The sequence below is a fragment of the Alexandromys fortis genome, unplaced genomic scaffold (genome assembly GCF_014885135.2).
Source record: "Alexandromys fortis isolate MF-2015 unplaced genomic scaffold, M_Fortis_MF-2015_v1.1 scaffold_2_1_26212458, whole genome shotgun sequence".
NCBI classification, from domain to species: Eukaryota; Metazoa; Chordata; class Mammalia; order Rodentia; family Cricetidae; genus Alexandromys; species Alexandromys fortis.
Window position 1 is genome coordinate 20,996,403 of NW_026067930.1, and position 20,097 is coordinate 21,016,499.

General features: G+C 39.3%; 1 protein-coding gene across 1 annotated transcript in view; it reads left to right on the plus strand.

Moving 5' to 3' along the window:
- Ttpa (alpha tocopherol transfer protein) overlaps positions 1-19,722 on the plus strand; it is a 22,074-nt gene extending 2,352 nt beyond the window's left edge. Inside the window, exons 2-5 of the mRNA XM_050145185.1 lie at positions 4,459-4,612; positions 11,974-12,167; positions 14,911-15,021; positions 17,820-19,722. Coding sequence (XP_050001142.1) covers positions 4,459-4,612; positions 11,974-12,167; positions 14,911-15,021; positions 17,820-17,993 — 633 coding nt within the window. The 3' untranslated portion in view covers positions 17,994-19,722. The remainder of the gene's footprint in view (positions 1-4,458; positions 4,613-11,973; positions 12,168-14,910; positions 15,022-17,819) is intronic.
- Positions 19,723-20,097: the final 375 nt, after the last annotated feature.

Below are 20,097 nucleotides of genomic sequence, written 5' to 3' on the forward strand. Positions count from 1 at the left end.
TTTTTTTGGTTTTTCGAGACAGGGTTTCTCTGTGGTTTTGGAGCCTGTCCTGGAACTAGCTCTTGTAGACCAGGCTGGTCTCAAACTCACAGAGATCTGCCTGTCTCTGCCTCCCGAGTGCTGGGATTAAAGGCATGTGCCACCACCGCCCGGCCGAGCCTTGTGTTCTTGATAGACACTGACACTCCTGTGGTGAGTTGCCTTTCACAGGACCAGCATTTTCCTCTTGTGGAACTGAACTCAAGTTTTTCACAGGACAAGCACTCACTATACTATTGTATGAAACCCTTACCCTCTGTTTGGGGTACTGTAAAATTATTTTTCTTTCTTTTTTGAGCTGGGGATTGAACCCAGGGCTATGTACATGGTAGGACAGTTGTTCATAACTGAGCTGCATCTCCAACCCTTTGATAAATGCTTCTACCAACAATTTCTTTAGAAATGGATTATGAATTGCTCTTCTTTTAATGTTGATTTCAATTTCGTAAGATTATTTTGATGATAGGAATGAAATAACAGCTGCACCTACTAAATTAAATTACCACTTCACTTCTTTTCCTGTTCATGCTGGGTGTGAAGTTTCTGAACACCCTGATCAATGACTGCAGTAGCATGCACTTGGCAGTTACTGAATATCAAAACACAGTCTCTATATTTGAAAGAAGCCCTTAAAAATACAGGGAGATATCTAATAACTAAATCTATGAACTGTTGGTCTTAGCTGCTTTTTAAACAGTCATGAATAAGCAGGTAAGGATATAGAATCTATCCGTAGCCTTTGCGAGAATGTGTACATTTCCTGTATTCCGTCTTTTGCTGAATGGTTTTCATTGCACAGACCCTTGATGAATTGCCTAGTAGGACTGTGTCTGAGTCAGCTGGACAGAACCCAAGTCTCTGCTTGTGACCTCTCTGTCTTGTCTGCCAACTGGAAGGAAAGAGGAGAGGGCAAATGTCTGCAACTTTCTATTTTTTTCTGAAGTGGTAGGTAGTGCAATCTCTCCTCATGGTATATAAGCTCTAACACTTTGTAGGAAGAAAATTCCAAAATGCCCTCAGTTATAATGACATTTCTTATTATTCTGGTTTTCTAAGTTATGATAAATTAGTATTTTCTAGTCTTAATAGCTTTCAGTACTCACTGTTAAGCTGCGGCATAGGAGACTAACTAACGCATCAGTACTCACACAGCTGTAGAGTAACCCATCAGTACTCATACAGCTGCAGAGTAACCCCTCAGTACTCACACAGCTGTAGAGTAACCCCTCAGTACTCACACAGCTGTAGAGTAACCCCTCAGTACTCACACAGCTGTAGAGTAACCCCTCAGTACTCACACAGCTGCAGAATATCCCCTCAGTAATCACACAGCTACAGAGTAACCCCTCAGTACTCACACAGCTGTAGAGTAGCCCATCAGTACTCACACAGCTGCAGAGTAACCCCTCAGTACTCACACAGCTGCAGAGTAACCCCTCAGTACTCACACAGCTGCAGAGTAACCCGTCAGTACTCACACAGCTGCAGAGTAACCCATCAGTACTCACACAGCTGCAGAGTAACCCGTCAGTACTCACACAGCTGCAGAGTAACCCATCAGTACTCATATAGCTGTTTATCTGTGGCTCAGGGCTTTGAACTTGGTTCAAGCTCAGGAAAGCCTTTGCTACTGGATTGCTTCCCTGGATCCTTCAGGTCTGAACAGTAAGCATGAAAATCTTTACATCTGTTCTTTACATTTCTGTCTCAAATTGGAAGGATTCACAATAAAATACTGATGGTTTTTAATAAGAGCAAGACAGACCATACTACACACGCACGCTGCACGCGCATGCGCGCGGACACACACACATATGTATGTATGTATTCTTTGAGTCTTGCCATATAATGCCTGGTATTTTTTGAGGACTCTGTCAGCAAGAAGACCAACAGTGTACATGGTCCACTAGACCTTGGGCCAGAACTGTGAGCCAAAATAAACTTCATCTCTTTGTAAGTAGCATCATCTATATTGTTATACTATTAACAACACAATAACCCAAAACAATTTTTCTTCTTTCTGACAATTTCCATCAGACTAGCTTCTTTTTGTGAGGTTTATCATACCATATGTAAATTTCAATCTTCATTCTTCTTGGTGGATAAACATAATTTCTTAAGGTTTCATTACTATGTAATGGGATAATGGTAGTTACTTATAAGGTAAAACTAAGAAGATGGTACTGTATTTCATAAAAGTGGCATGAATACTGTGTGTGTGTGTGTGTGTGTGTGTGTGTGTGTGTCTGATGTCTCTGTCATGGTTTGAAAACAGACAGAAAATGTAACAGGGTACCCACCATAAACCAAACATTTAAATAGACATTTCTAATTTTTGACTGAAATCGACAGCTTTTAGTAACAATAGTAAAAAATATTTATTTGCAGCGTTTTTTTTTGGTTACTGTTGCTATGGACTTAAGTTTGGTCTGAGAATTGCTTAGTAGCAATTTGTTTTATTATTAACATTTATGCCAACTGTATTTGGGAATTTGTTTATCAGTGTAGAATAAATGACGAGAGATTTGGATTCTTAGCCCTTGGAAGATTTAAGTGTCAAGACGCATGACAGTAATTGTTCATATTTACAGAGATGATTCTTTTCAAGCGTGGGCATAGCTGATGGCTTCACACATTGATCTATTCTTCTATTCAACCTGTTTTCATCTCCCGAGGCCACAGTCTGAAGATATTTGCTGAATATGCTGCCTCCATTAGAATGACCACTCTAGCAAGACACACTTTTACATTCCCAGGACAATAAAACATTATTCTATATGGTCACCAAGGTGTTGCTCTCAGCATTTCCACACAATACAGATTTAAAGACTTACCTTTGTCTGAGGAAATTGTCAAAATATAACTAGGCATCATAAAACGCTATTGACACTGATTCTGATGCCACCTAGGACAGGAGGAACAAGTATGTGGACAGAATGAATGCATCAGAGCTACAATGTGCCTCTTGTTCTTGCGGCCTTTGGAAATGTCTATTTAGGTCACCAATTATTTTTGCTGGCAAATTGAGTGATTTTCTTTTTTTCTTACTTTGCTGCATTTGACTTTTAGCAAGTCTCTTGTTTAGGCGAAGGAGACTTCATTAGATGCAGAAATGACAGAGACAGACAGGAAAAGAAGATGACAACATGAGAATAGGAATAGGAAGAGGAAGGAAGGAGAGAGAAGGGAGGACCACAGAAGCTCTGTCCTGGAGGATTCCATGGTGATACTTTTCTCACAGTCCAATTGGCCCTTCTCCAGCTCAGTTCTAGCCAGGGACTCATTCCCCAGCTCAGAACTCCCCTTCTGTCTAAGCTATTATTCAGGAGGATTATCTGGATTATCACTGTTTTATGGCTACAGCTATCATGTTTATGGTAACAGATTTCAAATAGGAAGTTCCTTTGATGAAGATTCCCCAGACTAAGACCCTAAGTCAGTGAAGGACAAGGTTCCCATGCAGTATTTTCCTAGTATTTCCACAAAATGCTTGCCATTTCTTTGCCTTTTACATAACTGAGGTTTGGCATGGCTAAGAACACCCTTTAAGCATAAAATAATTTAATGCCAATCTAGGAAATATGACAATGCCAAAAATCAAAAGAAAATTAATTGATAATAACTTTTGGTTGACTCGCCAATTATTATGGCACTTCTGTGGGTGGCACAACGAGTTTCCTCTACACTATATTTTGCCAAGATCTAAGTTGTAGTTATCTAGCTCCTTTACTTCTAATTTATTTGATTGGATTTCAGTCCTTCTTCTAAAAGTACCAGGGGCAGTATTTTAGTTATCTATTGCTAAGTAGGAAACCTCCCTTAATGTTTTTGATGTCCAGCATGATTACACACTTGCCTGTGCTCTGTGACTTGGCAAAAGCTCGGGGCAATGATCCATTTTGGTTCCTCATGGTATCCAGTAGGAATCTGACTGAAGTTAGACTATATAGGATGGCCTCTCCACTTCCTGGGCTTCTCTGCATGTGGTCAGCTCCCATCCAGTAATCTTACATATGCCTGGGTCAAACTCAGAAGGCACCAGGCTTTTGGGTCCAGCATAGTTTCATTTCCACAGCTACAGTATCTGACAAAGCTGGGTGTGAGACCAACTCACATCCAAAGCCAATTCCACGTCTTTCGGGAAGGTATACATCAGAAGGTCTGGACTTGCTGGTGACTGTTTTGGGAGACTATTATGGAGGGCAACTAAAAATGACAGAGTCTTGAGTTCATGGCCAACTCTTGCGGTCTCAAATTCTTAATGAAAGGACCTCTGTCTTTTATAATGAAAAAAAAAAAAACTTCCAGATTCTGATATGATAGATGACAATGTTCACACACAACATCAAGTCTTTCAACTCTTTTACAAAATGTTTACCATGTACATCATTTATGGACACATTTAATTTTATTTTTCAGTTACTGAAGAACTATTATAAATGGCGAGCAGAATGCCCAGAGTTAAGTGCAGATCTGCACCCTCGGAGCATCATTGGACTTTTGAAGGCTGGCTACCATGGAGTGTTGAGATCCAGGGATCCCACTGGCAGTAGAGTTCTTATTTACAGAATTGGTAAGTCATATGCAGCTCGTCTCCCTCCTAATTTGTTTTGACTTCTCCCTTTCATTACACTCTGTTCTGGTGTTTCTTTTTTGTCAATGTTTTATCTCATCAGGCTGCTATAGTACAGTCCCATAGACTGGTGACTTAGAAACACTGTATTTTAGTTCTTACTGCTGGAGGCTGTGAAATCCAACATCAAAGCACCAGTGATTTTGATCTGATGAGGGACCGTTTTTTTTGTACACAGAGATTTTCTCAGGCTGACATCACATAGTATAAAAAAATATAGTAGCCCTTGGGGCATCTTAAAATGGCACTAATCTTATTCATGAGGACTCTACCTTTCTTCCCCAATCATCTTCCCAAATCTACTTCTCCACACCATGAACTACATTGTTAAGATGGCTAGGCAAATCAAAGTGTTTGCTACAAAAGTCTGATGGCCTGAGTACAAATTTGGGAACACATAATGAAAGGAAAGACCCGACTGCCTAAAATTATCCTCTGACTTCTACATTTGAACCTTGGCACGCGTTCACTCTGTCTGTCTGTATGGCTCTCTCTGTCTCTCTCTGTGTGTATGCGAGTGTGTGTGTCAGAGGGGTGTATGCAAAGCACTACCAAGAGCTTAGAGGTAGATTTCTAGCATATGACTTTGGAGGAGACATAAAATTTCACATCTGTCACTGGTGACCTGTAATTTCCGTTGCTTCTTTAGTTCTGTGTGGTTAAAACTTCCAGTAGACAGAAGAGACTCTCACTCTCCCAGCTCTGCCTCATGGTCCATTTAAAAAAATGCAGCTAACCAACATTTCAGGAGCAGAATTTCCTTCAAATATACTTATGAAGAACTATCTCTGTCGGCCTGCCTGCCTCAATGGAGTCTCAAACTACATGCAGACTTTGAACTTTGAGGTCAGCTGGCTTTGAACTTCTTGGACTCAAGTGATCATCCTGCCTCAGCCTCTTAGTACTCAGTGTGATCACAGGCAGGTACCATACCCAGTAGCTCTCTCTTTAAAGATTTAAAATGCACATGTATCAGTGTTCACTACTTACCTCTACATAAGACCTTTGCCTTTATCTCAATGGCTTGCTGCTTTGTCAGGATCAAGATACTGTTTTTAATTCTTGAATGTATGATGTAAGTGAGTATCCCTGGAGTCTGCATTTTTTGTACCAGGTTAATGTATCACCAGCAAGCACACAGTAGTGGCTTTCCTGTCCTTCTGTTGCTCCATGCATTCCAAAGGAAGCTTCTTAGGGATGGGGTGGCCAGCATATATGTTTGAATTAGCAAAGAAAATAACATATTACAAAAACTCAGGGTTTAACAGTAGAATTCAAATTTCAGATAAACCACAAAGAAGATTTTAGTGTTGCCAGGACACACTTATACTAAATCTTGTACCCAGTTTATCTGAGATCACCTTTAAGTGGTGCTTATATGCGACAACTGTGCTTAAGTCCCGAGAACATAAAAAGTAAAACATCCTGCTGCTTTATTTTAGCCCTCTGCCCCCTTTTAAGTGTCTGGGTTTTGGAGTGCCTGGCTGGGCATTTGTTTTTGTTTGCTTTGTTTTTCTAGTTTAGATACTGAGACAAAATAGGTGAAAACAAACTTTTTATAGTGAGAAAGCCAATATGATTTTTTAAATCACCAATATCTTAATAGCATATTAACAGGTCTATTGTATAGCCTAGGCTTCTGGAAGTATAGTTACTTAAAAGTGTGCTATTTAGGAGCTGGGATAACAGCTCAGTTGGTAAAAAGCTTGTTATGTAAGCATGAACACTTGTTTGTCCAGATTCCCAGAACCCATGTAAAAAGCTAGTGCACGCCCAAGTACGTGTCTATAATCCTGGTGATGGAGACGGGTGGCTGCCTGGGGCTTGCTGCCCATGAGTCTAGCTGAATCAGTCAGCTCGAGGCTCAAAACATAAGGTAGAGAATGATAAAGATGTTCACCATTGACCTCTGACCTCCATGTATAGCCACACAGACACACACACACACACACACACACACACACACACAGAGAGAGAGAGAGAGAAAGAGAGAGAGAGAGAGAGAGGTGTTGTTAACTCAAAGATATTTAAATTCAAAGATACATAGGTTGAAGGAAGGTCAGAAAAGGAAGGTATATCACAAGCCTCCTGTGTGTTATGTTATTCTAGAATAAAAGGAAGAAACTTAGAAATATTTTATGAATAAAATAAAAGGACAGAATAAGATTTTGTAAATTTTCTCAATTTAATTGAATTGATGGAATAGCTGCATCTGTGATAAACTTTCCCCTAGAAGCCCAGTGCAGTAACTTCCCCTCTGTACTATGTTTGCACGGTAAAAGCAGTGAGAAAATGCAGAGTCCTTCCCTCTGTGTGGACTTCTATCAGCACCATGACAGAGGATGTAATTTGAAGCCTTTGCTACTACCATACTATAGCAGCAAAAGCAAATTTTAGCAATGAAGATTCAGTTTCAATCATAATTGAGTTACTATGAGTTGAAGCTATGGGGCATGTTGACTTTATTGAAATCTACAAAATGCACATAGTAAAAACTTATAAACACAGAGTTGCTGTGAGAATTACATCTTATTTTATATAGCACATGCATGCACATATATATGTACACACGCACACACACACATATAATAAGAACATTAACGGACACACAATAGTTAATAAATGATAAGTAGATCTAGGGAAGAAATAAAATTCTAATTTCTCATGTCTTTCTTTATAGCGCTTACTTAGCTAGTACCGTGCAATAGAACCCTCAGTGATGCCCCTGTTTGGCAGTGACTACTAGCCTGCACATAACTATAGCATATATATAGAAAAGTAGAATTGAGGCTGCTGGGCTGAGGAACTGAACTTTTAATTTATAGTCACAGGAGGTGAATACAGGGAAGAACAGGTCTGACAGGTCACTTGGCTTGGAAATTAGCCAGAAACTGTTTTATAGTCTGCAAATCCCCTTTGCGAGCTCACTTTTCATCATTGTTGCTTTCAGTTGTGAAATTCCTTTCCGTTCCGAAATTCCTCAGGACACTGGCCTCAGACTTCGCTTCACGTGCACCTTATTTCTAAAAATTAAAAAGTCACGTGCATTTGTGCATACCTGTAGTGTCCCAGTTTGTGAGCTGAATAAATATTTCCCATATTCTTACCAAGAATCTGAGTTGCTGTAATCAAAGGCAAATCTCATGGCCATCTCTTCCCTTTCTAGGTCTTTATCTTTTTCCTCACAGCGTTCTAATACAAACTAGCATTTAGAGCTGTTAAGTCTCAGCCTCTGAAAACAAAACCTCCTCCTTGGTCCCACTCCAGCCTCCACCTGCCACCTCTGGTCTCAACTTTCCTGCCCTCAGCCAGACTCTTTGTGTTCCTGCCAGTCACCGGACATGGTTCTCAAGATTCTCATGTAAGCCCTGGTCTCATTTCCCTCCCAACTCTCTGAAAGGACTTTAGGCAACTGTGGTAAGTAATCCTCTTTCCAGAAAATCTGCTCAACAGGCCAAGTTCTATTTGGCTTCTGCAGTAAGGCAGCACTTCTCTCCTGTGAACCACTGTTCTGTGTCTCTGTTACCATGCATTCCAGGAGGTTTTCCTTCATCCAGAGTGGCCTTCTTCATTTCTACCACAGCAAGTACCTGCTTTCATCAGCCTTTCAGTTCTGGAATTCCTTGAGACACTGGCCTCAGTCTTCATTTCACACGTATCTTATTTCTAAAAATTAAGAAAGTTATGTGCATTTGTGTATATCTGTTAAGAGGTATGTGCTTACGAGTGAAGATGGCCAGAGAGACCAGAGGCAGAATGGGGTCCCCTAGAGCTGAGTTCCAGGAGGTTGTGAGCTGCTTGTGAGAAACGTGGGTTCTGGGAATGAAATTCAGGTCCTTTGCAAGAATAGAACACTCTTATCTGCTGAGTCATGTCTCCAGCCCATCAGTTTCTCATATGTATTTTTATCTCTCTCTCCTATAAAGGAGGAAAACAGATCTAGTCTAGACAGTCTCTATCACAGGTATTATATAAACACAAATGATTACCAGAACTGTGTCTTTACCATGTTTTATTCTTTGGGGATTCAGATTAATACAATGGGTTTTCTGTTCTTCCTGAATCCAGTTGGCAGTCTTCTGGTCAGCATTGTGGAATGTGTACATATGATCTTTCTACCCCCAAACACGATCTCAATAAATAGCACAGCCAACTTACTTGGAAGCCAAAGCAAGGATATTTGAATTTCTGTGCTTTTTCAATTTCTTAGTTATTAAACTTTCTTTTATTCGCCTTCCCTCTTTTCCTCCTTTCTCCCCTTCCTTTGACAAGATCTCACAGAACCTAGACTGGCTTTGAACTCAACGCATAGCCGAAGATGACCTTGAACTCCAATTCTCTGGCTTCTACCTTCCAAGAGCTGTGATTCCAGGTGTGCACCACCACACCCAACCTGAAACATTTTCTGCTTCACATACCCTTGAGGCATTCAGTGGACTCGTCTGAATTGCTATGCATTTTTTTCAACTAAGGAAAATTTTTCTATCATTAATGTTCCTTTCATGTTTCCTGCTTTTTTGTTTGTTTGATTGTTTCTGACTTATTTGGGTTTTGAAATGTCCAGAGTCAGCTGCCTTGGTCTCAATTTTTTGACGGTACCAGACTGTGTTCTTTTATGTGAGATTGGGAAACATTCTTCAACTTGACTTTTTAAACCATTATTCTTTCGCTGATTGGCTCTCCGCTGCCACTTAACCAACCCATCAACTGATGCTTTTCAGTTAATTTTTATTTCTGAGATTTCTCTTGAATTTTTAAAAATAGCCTCTCTTATAAAACAAAATATTTTATTTATTCTTTGAGAATTTCATTCATGTGTATATTTCGATCATATCTGCCTTGTCAAGCTCCACTCAGACATCACTCCACATCCCCTTTCCAAACTCCTGTCTTTTTTTAATAACCTATTCAAGTCCAATTGGTGCTGTCCATATGCAAATGAGTATACAACCATCCCCTGGAACAGGGGCAGCTGAGCAGGGGTTACATCCCTGAGGACAAGAGGCTATCCCTTCCCGGAAAGGTCATCTGACAATAGCTTCTTGCCAGGCTGGGGGCACACTGAGTCCTTCCCCTATTCACACTAGAATGTTCACTGACTTGATCACAACTACCACTGGTGTCATGAGGTCCGGAGTTCACCAGTATCGCCACACCCAGAGGACAGGGCTTCCCAGGAGTCCGTGCCAACCTCTACTTCTTACAGTCTTTCCACTAGGTCTTCTGAGATGGTCCCTGATGAGGGGTGTGTGTGAGTATGTGTGTGCGCGTGCACGCGCATGTGTGTGATAGATGTCCCATTTATGGCCGAGGACTCTACTACTCCACAGTCATTTAGTCTCTCCACTTTGACAGTTTGTAAATGTCAGTGTTAACTGCCATCCACTGCAAAAAGAAGTTTTTCCAATGAGGGCAGAGAGCTGCACTAATCTACGTGTAGAAAGACAAGTATTTAGAAAGCAGTTTGATACTATAACCATTTAGTAAAATCGTAGTACTAGGTTCCCCCACAAGGGTTATGACCTTCCTGTCTATAGTCTTGTGAGCAGATTTACAATACAGGTATGTGGCAGGCCTCACATATAATTGGGAAGGAGTTGCTAGCGTAGTGGTTATACCACTATTGCCACAGTGGGCGGACCTGGCTAGGTCTGTTATTACGGAACCTCTCTGGGTTCACAGACAGGGTAAGGGTGTTGATGACTTTTATCCTGCAGTAGCATATATTACACCTTTCAGCTCCATGAAAGCTAGCTAGCGATGAGGAGGCTTCCAGGTCCCGTGATGACGGAAGTGTGTGGTGTCTTCAGCAATACGGTCTTATCGCCAATAATTACCCTCTCCGAAACATTTCTTTATTTGTTGTGTGTGTGCTTGTGTGGGTGCAGGGGTGTCACATCATGGGTGAGGTCAGAAGTCTACTTTACTATCAGGAACCAGTTCTTCCCTTCTACCACGCTGCTTCCTGGTATCGGGCTAAGCAGTCCGACTTGGTGGCAGAAGACTACGCCCACTGAACCATCTCCCTGGCCCTATCTATCCTTACAAATGGCTTCTTCTTCATCCCTTACATCTGTGAAGCTATTCCTTCTTTTCATTCAGCTTCCTCTTTTAACTGTTTTCTTGATTTTTACTGCTTTGTCTATGGAGTTTGGTTCCTGTCTTCTTGTATGTGTATCATATAAGTCATTTTAAAAGACATCCTCCTTCCCTGACCGTTACTACTATCATTTCTGACTGCCATGACCTGTCTTAAGGATGGTGGGGAGGGACAGGCTGTGTGGACAGGAATATCAGTACCTCCTCTTACCATAGGTACTGTGTTTTCTCTGGGTGTGTGTATAGCTGCCATTTCAAGCCAAGCTTCCTGCCCAAGCCTGTAGGGGCATGACTGATCTGTGCTGATCCCTGAGATCTGGCAGATGACCAGCTTGTCTCTCTGCTCTACAGGCTTTTTCTTTAGCAACCTCTTTGGTTGCTGTGTTAGTCATCTGTCCATCATTGTGACTGGGTTCCTGAGGAAATCAGTGTGAGAGGAGGAAAGATTGGCTCCAGAGGTTTAAGCCCATCATTAGTCAGCGTCATTACTGTGGGCTAGTGTTGATGCAGAATGCCGTACCAGGGAGAACGTGACAAGAGTATGGTGACCAGAAGTCAACAACTGAGAACAAGAGACAAAATATCCTCGTCAAGTGCAAACACATAATGACCCACTTCCTCCAACCAGGTTCTACTTCCAAAGTCTCAGTGCCAGCCACCTGTCCACTAAGTTATGAATCCATAGATGCCTTAGTTCACGGATGAGCTTAGGGTCCTCTTGAGCTAGTTCCCTCTAGACAGCATGATCTCTGAACACTGATGGACATGAGCTGGTGGGTAGACTTCAGATCCAAACCACAAGCGGCTGCGATTCTTGCTGCTGATTGCAACCCAGGCTCACACGTTTTTATTTCTGATCTTGGAGCACCGTCAGAGGCATTCAACATGTTCATTTCCAGGCACGACCCTCTCTTGAAGTGCTGATGTGATCGCATTTATCAACCACATTTGATCTGCCTTTCTGGATATGATTCTAGGCCATGTTCTTAAAATCTATTCATATCCAGAAATTTAAGGAAGCAGGGAGAAGCAGGCAAATATTTGGACCTCAGTTCAAACTATTTATTACTTAATTCATGATTCCTTGTTCACGGTTTTATTTTTACACATCCTTGAGGCCTTAAAATAATTTGTTCCCTGAAAGACTCTTTCTGGTTCTTCACACAGTGCTAAGATGCAATGTCTTTTTTAATTTATTGTAGCATCCTGGGACCCAAAAGTTTTTACAGCCTATGATGTATTTCGTGTAAGTCTGATTACATCAGAGCTCATTGTACAGGAGGTGGAAACTCAACGGAATGGAGTCAAGGCTATATTTGACCTGGAAGGCTGGCAGATTTCTCATGCTTTCCAGATTACCCCGTCTGTAGCCAAAAAGATTGCTGCTGTACTTACAGTGAGTATATATTGAAACTATTAGTGTATATATATGCTTGTATGTATATATATATGTGTGTGTATACATTGTAACTGTTAACTATATAGCAGTATTTAATTGTGTTTGTACATTTTTTGAAACAAATATTATACATGATAGATATATTTAAAGAATGTCAATAGTAAATATAAGTAATTTATTAAAAATGTAACAAACCTCAAAATTAAATACTTTCAAACTAAGTAAATATAGAATATATACATTTAAATATAAAGTGATTTTATTTTATTTTTGTCACTTAAGGTTTCTTCCTAAACTAAAAAGCCAGGTGTGGTAGAATATATCTGAAATTCTGGCATTTAGCTGGTATAAGCAGAAGGATCAGAAGGCCAGCCTGATGAGACCTGATGTCAGAACAATAATAACAACAGAATAATAATAACAAATTTTTGACTCAAAAATTGTTGTGGAATAGAATATTTGTTTAACTATGTAAAGATGTGTTGCATTTGTTTATGTTGCAGAATATTTTCTAACTATGGAAAGATGTGCTGTTTTTGTTCATGTTGATTTGTTTAACTATGTAAAGATATGTTGCTTTTTCACCTTGCCTGCCTAAGGCATTTGAATGGCCTAATAAAAAGTTAAACAGCCAATAGCAAGGCAGAGGAAGGATAGGTGGGACTGGCAGGCAGAGAGAAAAGGGGAGACATCTAGGCAGCCGGCTCAGACCAAGTCAGCCAGACACATAGGAAACAGGACAATAGGATGAATGGTACATAGATGAGGTAAATGAGCCTTGGGGCAGTACATAGATGAATAGAAATGGGTTAATTTAAGTTCAAAAAGCTAGTAGAAACAAGCCTAAGCTAAGGCTGAGCATTTAATAATTAATAATAAATCTTATGTCATGGTTTGGGGGCTGGCAGTCTATAAAGCCTGCTACAAAAATATAACAATGATACAATATCACATGTCTTGCTAGCTATAAATTGATAAGCCTTTCTTCAGATATCAAATCTTTGTGTATACACCTGTGTTCGTGTGTGTATACCTACACATGCATGAATGTATGTAAGAAAGCGACAGGAAAACCTTAGGTTTCGTTTCTCAGTTGCCATTTCCTCTATTTTGACACACTATCTCTCATTGGTCTTCACCGATTAGGCTGACTGGCTGGTCAACGAACCACAGGGGCCTTCTCCATCACTCCAGTGCTACGACTATAAGCATATACCAACATGCTCAGTTCCCCACAACTCATCGGTTTAGGGGACAAACCCAAGTCCTAATGTCTGCATGACAAGCATATGAGTAACTAAGCCATCTTTCTAGCCCCCAAAGTCTTTTTAAAATGCCATTATCTTTAACCTGGTAATACTACTTCTGGGACCCAGCTAATGAATAATCTTGAATGCAGTACGGGCACTGTACCTTGCAGCAATAATCGTTTACTATGTGCTAGATACTTTCCTATGGCTTCCAAATGTTTTTATACTTAATGGCCACCCTGGGTGATGGCAGACAATGATCACTTCAAATCAGCAGTGACCTCAGGATCCTAGTGCAGGTCTGCAGAGTGTAAAAGCTGTTCTACAGTCACCTCTCTTCCTAGACACAGACAGTGCCTTGCAGCATAACGTCGAAAAAAATTAGATCCAACTTACTTGCCCAAATATAAGAAAGTGAGCACTTAAACGATGACATCCATTTGATGGACCATCTTAACAACATTAAAACTCACAATGCTCACCACAAATTATATTGCAACAATGAGACAGGCCAGAGTGCAAGAAGGCAGTTAAGTGTAAATAAAATTATACATAGACTGTGGGAAAAAACCAATTAATAATACATCTCAAAATGGCAAGAAGGGGAAAAATTCTTAATAAAAGAGAAAAAAGTATGTATAAACCTCAATTACTAAACTTTTAGGTAAGAAAACTGAATGAGTTTATTTTTTTTTTTTTTTTAGGTATTAACCTTTTAAGCTTCCTAAGCAGTGTATGACTTGGACACTAAAGATATATACCAATGTAAAAAATTTAATATGTGTGCCTATTATGATATTGTTTCAGTTTTCATGGGTGCTTGATGTTTTTCCTCTAAAAATATTTTTGGTAAAAATACTAAGTTAAAAATGTCTCAAGTTGTGATTGTTTCTTTAGGAGAAGCTTTATGTGTGACTAGGAAGTGGATTTTCTGATCAAAGTGTGTAGATGGCTATTAAAATACTTGGCCAAAGCTAGGAGGATAAAGCCTTCCTACAGATCTTTTTTGAGTCCACTAGAAGTGATAGATAAACCAGGCTTTTGTGTTGATGGAATCAACCATTTTGAAAATGGAGTCACATTTTAGAGTCTGTTGTAAATGTGTGTATGTGTCTGTATGTGTGCATGAGCACACACATATGCATAGAGGACAGAGGTTAATGTCTTCTATTGTTCTCCATTTTATTTTCTGAGACAGGGTCTTAAAATCAACCTAGAGCTCATCATTTCTTCCAGGCCGGCTAGAGAAGGGATTGCTTGCCTCTGGTCCTCTGCTCTGGGGACAGGCACAGCCATGACAGCTGTTTATGTGACTGCCTGTGGACTGAACTCAGGTCTCCATGCTTGCATAGAATCACTTTACCCAATGAGCCATCTTCCAGACCATTACCATAAACTTCTAATGTGTTCGTGGAAGAGACTTATCTTTAGGAATGTAACTGCAGTATTTAAGTTGTGTTATTAAGGTCGATTCTTTTTCCTTCCAAAAGGATTCCTTTCCACTGAAAGTTCGTGGCATCCATTTAATAAACGAGCCAGTCATTTTCCATGCTGTCTTTTCCATGATTAAACCATTTCTGACTGAGAAGATTAAGGGCCGGGTAAGTAAAATATATTCAAGCTATTTTATCTCCTGAGAACATTCTTACCTCTTCCCATTTAAGGACAGTTTTACTATATTCCCATGTCCCTTGGCCATAAACCATTGGAAAAATATTGAAAATCTTATCAAACATGTCAAGGACTCTTATAAATTAAAATTTACTTAAAAAAATCTAGCATTTATGGCTGTGAGACTCTGGGGAAATTGACGTGCATTTATCACTGGAGAGTAAAATCTATTCCCTGTAGAGGGCAGTGTGGTAAGAGTTATGACAAACTATGTCAGCATTTCCTGGAAATTCATCAGCTAGCTATAGCTGTGTACCAACAAAAACAGAGATACAGAAAAAGATTAAAACCATCAAGCATTCGCTGTGAGGGGCTGGTCGAAGTAACTGTGATAAATTCACACAAGACTGCAGGGTGTGTTTCAGATGAGATACATTTCATGCAGATCAGTGTTGATATTAGGCTACCTTTTTTTGGGAAAGGGGGAGAGTAAGAACATATAATTATGTTTGCACCAAAATGTATTTTGTCAGGATAAACAGAAATATGGGTCATTTCCAAATGATCCAGTGAGGGTGGGTGAAGGCAGAGTTAGTAGCAAAATCCCTGAATGTTTTTAATCTTGTTTTGATTTCTAAGTTATGTGAATGTGTTGCTTATATAAATAAGAACGCATAGTGTCTTAAGTATCAAACACGTGTAACTGAAACATATCATGCCTGGGGAGTATGATTTCACGTATGACAGCTGAATCAAAGGGGTTGGCTTTCACAAACCTGTCCTGCTGAGCTTTATGTAGAATTTTTTGATTCAAATTTTGTTGTTTATAATGTTTGAAAAGTTTAAAAGTTTGTTCTTCACAACAGCAACTGCTTCCCTGCACTGATCCACAGAGGAACATTCTTACAGCTTCCATTCAGGGTACTGTTAAGCTGTCCAGCTTGTCCCTTACTTCTAGGTTCAAGTGACCTCTCTCACTTCAGCTTTCTCAGCCGCTGGGGGATGCACAGGTTACACCATTTGCCTGATACAAATGGTTCTGGAAGAACATTGTGACTTAAGCCTAAAAAATATAAGTAGTGATGGCATTTATTATGATGGAAGTAATTATAATGAGATACTTAGAAACTTTTCTTCCATCTTTAGAAAACATAACATCTTCTACCTGGTGAGAATATTATGATCTTATAGAGGTTCTTTGCAGTGTAGGTGATCCAGCTGGTATTTCTTTCTCTTTCTTTTCCTTAAATTTATTTCCTTATTCATTGACAATTCTAAGCATGTATCTCATCTATTTTGCTCATTCCCCCACCCCTTACCCTTTTCTCAGGCTACCCCACTGCTATTGAACTACTTCTTCCTACCCAGTCCCTCTCCTTCTTTCTTGTATTTTAATTGCTATTTCTGACTTCCAGTGGGTATTTCTGTCTTTAAAAAAAAAGATTTTCTCTATTCTTTAGTTATGTGTATGTCTTTGGGGAGGTAAGTATCTATGAGTGCAGGTGTCCCTGTAGGCCAGGAGAGAGTGTCAGATCTCTTGGAGCTGGAGATTGTGGGAACCACCTGACACAGGTTTTAGGAACTGAACTCCGGTCCTCTGGAAGCGCTTCAAGCACTCTTATTTCTCCAGGCTAATTTCTTTCTGTCTTTCAGAAAAATCGTCTCTAAATTGTAAGCTCTAGTGAAGCTGGCCACTTCTGGCTACTTTGCATGTAGTGTTTTATGTAGGCTGTTTTGTTGTCCCTTCAGTGTAACTTAGTAACGTTGGATACCATCTGATTAACTCTTAAAGTTCTAAAAATAAGCATATCTATTTGGGGTTCTATTCTGAACAATGCCTGCTCTCCCAAAAGTCCTGAGTTCAATTCCCAGCAACCACATGGGGGCTCACAGACATCTGTAATGAGATCAGGTGCCCTCTTCTGGCCTGCAGGCATAGGACCTGAACACTGTGTACACAATAAATAAATAAATAAATAAATAAATAAATAAATAAATAAATAAATCTTTTTAAAAAAGCCTCTCTGGCAAAATACGTGGGGCTTTTTTTCATAAGAATGTATTATAGTGACTGAGAAACAGCACTTAGGAGCCTGCGGGATTCAGGTGATGGCTGGCTCAACAGAACAGCTAAAGGTTACCAGATTGTTAAACAGCATCCACTCCAGCCTTCTGGGTGGAAAGATGTCACCCAGATGTCAATTTAGCCCATTGAAGAAAAACGCCTGTGTGTTTAGCAGTTCTTGTTTCTCTAGTGTAAGCCTGGGGGCCTCGTGCCCTTCTACACCCCTACCTGTGGGAAAGATATTTTTGCTTATTTTCTTTAGTAAGATCCACTTTTGATTTCTATGCCTTGATTTATTTTGCCTTTACTGTTATGCTACACTTTTTAAAATTTAAAATGAAAATTTAGGGTTCACAACTGTCATAATTTCTTGATGGTATTGTATTCATTGTCTGCAATCATATAAATTACTCCTCTTGAGCCTAATTGTGAATGCAGCTATATGCTTCTATTTACTATGAATTAATATCAGGTAGTAAATTTTATCATCCTTTTGTAAATATACCAATGCAAATCTAAGAAAACAGTAAAATTATCATTTACATCAGCATAATCTAAACAGAAGTACCATTCCTAGATAGGAGAAGAATAAAGGGTGCGGTACCTATATGTTCCTGCCAGGCTCAGTGTATCCTGTTTTGTGAGGTTTGCTTTTCCACTGGAAATGCTTCTATCATGGTGAAGTCAAAGACAACACCTTCTAAAACACCGTGGCTCTTTCAGATTCACCTGCATGGGAACAATGACAAATCAAGCCTACTTCAGCACTTCCCAGACATTCTTCCTCTGGAATACGGAGGTGAGGAGTTCTCCATGGACGATGTTTGCCAGGAGTGGACAAATTTTATAATGAAGTCTGAAGATTATCTCAGCAGCATTTCTGAGACCATCCAATGAGAAGTTATCTCCTGGGAATGACTTCCTCATAACTTCAAGGATGGGATCCTGTCTGGTGACTAAATTCAAGAGCAAACCTTCTAAATGAATTGAAGCTTATCAGACCTTTAAACATGCAACATGGATATCTGGGGAATGTTTTAACTCTACAATGCTCTGTTCCTTTTGAATTAATTAATGTTAGAAGAGATTCCTGTTCACATGCGAAGAACAAACATAGCTACACCTAAAGCACCTGTTCCCATGTGTCTTTGTATGGTTCGGGAATTTTCATTTTAAGCAAAATTTTATGATCACATTGCTTAATACTGGATTGATAACTAGAACACTGCAAAGATACTGTGCATATCGAGGGATGGAAAAACAAACCGTGCTCAGTTGAGGATGGTGTCAGATTATAATTCAGACGGCAATCTGAATATAGCTTTATGCCGGCAGGATAGTTTATCTCAGGAAAATCCTATGTTAGCATATGAACAGCAGAAGAAGCCTTTGAATGTAAGTCTACATGTCGCCACATTGTATGCAATGAAATCACTATGGCTGATAGAACTGATTTAAAACTTTAGAAAATATTCTGGCCACAGTTGATGCTGTCTTATGCAGTCTTGTGTTTTCAAATAAGTAGAGGATAGAATTGTGGCTTCTGTTTATGTTCTACACAGGCTGCGTATACCTGAAAAAAAAAAACAGAGCTACACAAAGAAAGAGTTTACATGATATTTAGCCATCAGCAGTTTATAACCAGCACTTTTCAGATTAGTCATAAAAGAATTTGAGTTTTCCTGTTATCTCAGAATAGTCTAAGTTCCATGATTCACGTTTAATTTAAATAGTCATAGGTAGGGTGTGCTGTCTGTGCCACAGTGGGGTTCATTTCTAAGACTTTCATTCATTGGGAAAGATGTAATCTTATCCCATATTCAGTTCAGTCTTAAATTCCTGACATAATTTTTGTACTCAATGTTGTCTATTAATTTTATTTTAAACTTGAAAGAATACAAAGTAGAGAATTTATTAAATATGTGTTCAATATTAATCATATATTAGTATCTTTGTGCAAGGAAAGTTTTCATTGCACAGGGTGTTTTTCTTTATAAGAAAATGAGTCTAATCAGATGAGCTGATACTTATGATTCTCTGTACATATACTTCTGACAAAATCAAAGAGGTGCAGATGTTCTTCAGAGAACGTGTTTAATTTTGATTTAGCAATTCGATGCTACTTTTACTATTAATTTTACTAAAGGAAAATCTTGCTTTTTTTCTTAAAACGTTAGTCTTCTTTATTAAATCATAAAATTATATAAATAAAAATAGAAAATCAGCTAAAGGACTAAACAGCAATAAAACACCTCCAGCTAGTGAAACTTTTCATCTTGGAGGGAAACTCAGATGTTTCTTTACTTACATGTGGCTATTCAATCACTTGCATGATTCTGTGGAGGAATGGCACATGCCTATAAAGACTAATGTTGCAAATGCCTTTTTAGTGTGTGCATTAGTGATGAAATTTTTCTAAAATGTAGCAGTTCAATGAAGAGCATTGATGAACAGTGTGAGTAGACAGTTCTGAATGGTTCTGGGCAAATAACTGGAATTCTTTATGTGCCTTCACTGCAGTTGTGCCAGAAGCGTTTTCTGGAAAGTGAATTCCATAGGTGTTTACTATGTAGTAGAACTTCACAATAATGTTTTAATATTGTTAAAAATAAATATCTTTCTCATACACCATGGTGTCAGTTTTTTTATTTAAAATGTAAATGAGGCACTATTTAAAAAACGCTTTTTCTTTCAGAAAATAATGAAGACAAACTACTTCTCATTGCTATTATATGAATGTTGATTCCTTTCTTTCTAAGTCTTAGGTGCAGGCTGCTTTATCCTGCTGCTGAGCTTGGTGGCCTTGGCGGTGTCAAGTACCGACACTGAGCCACACACTCCATTTCTGGCCTGGAGTTATCTGTCTTTGGAGTTCATGTGCAATTTTACATAGAGAGTAAAAAATACCTAAAAAATAAAACCTAGTCAAGAAAAGCAAATCATTTGGTTGATACAGTAGCACGCTGATTTGTGGTTTTCAGATTTATTTTCATGTTGCTTA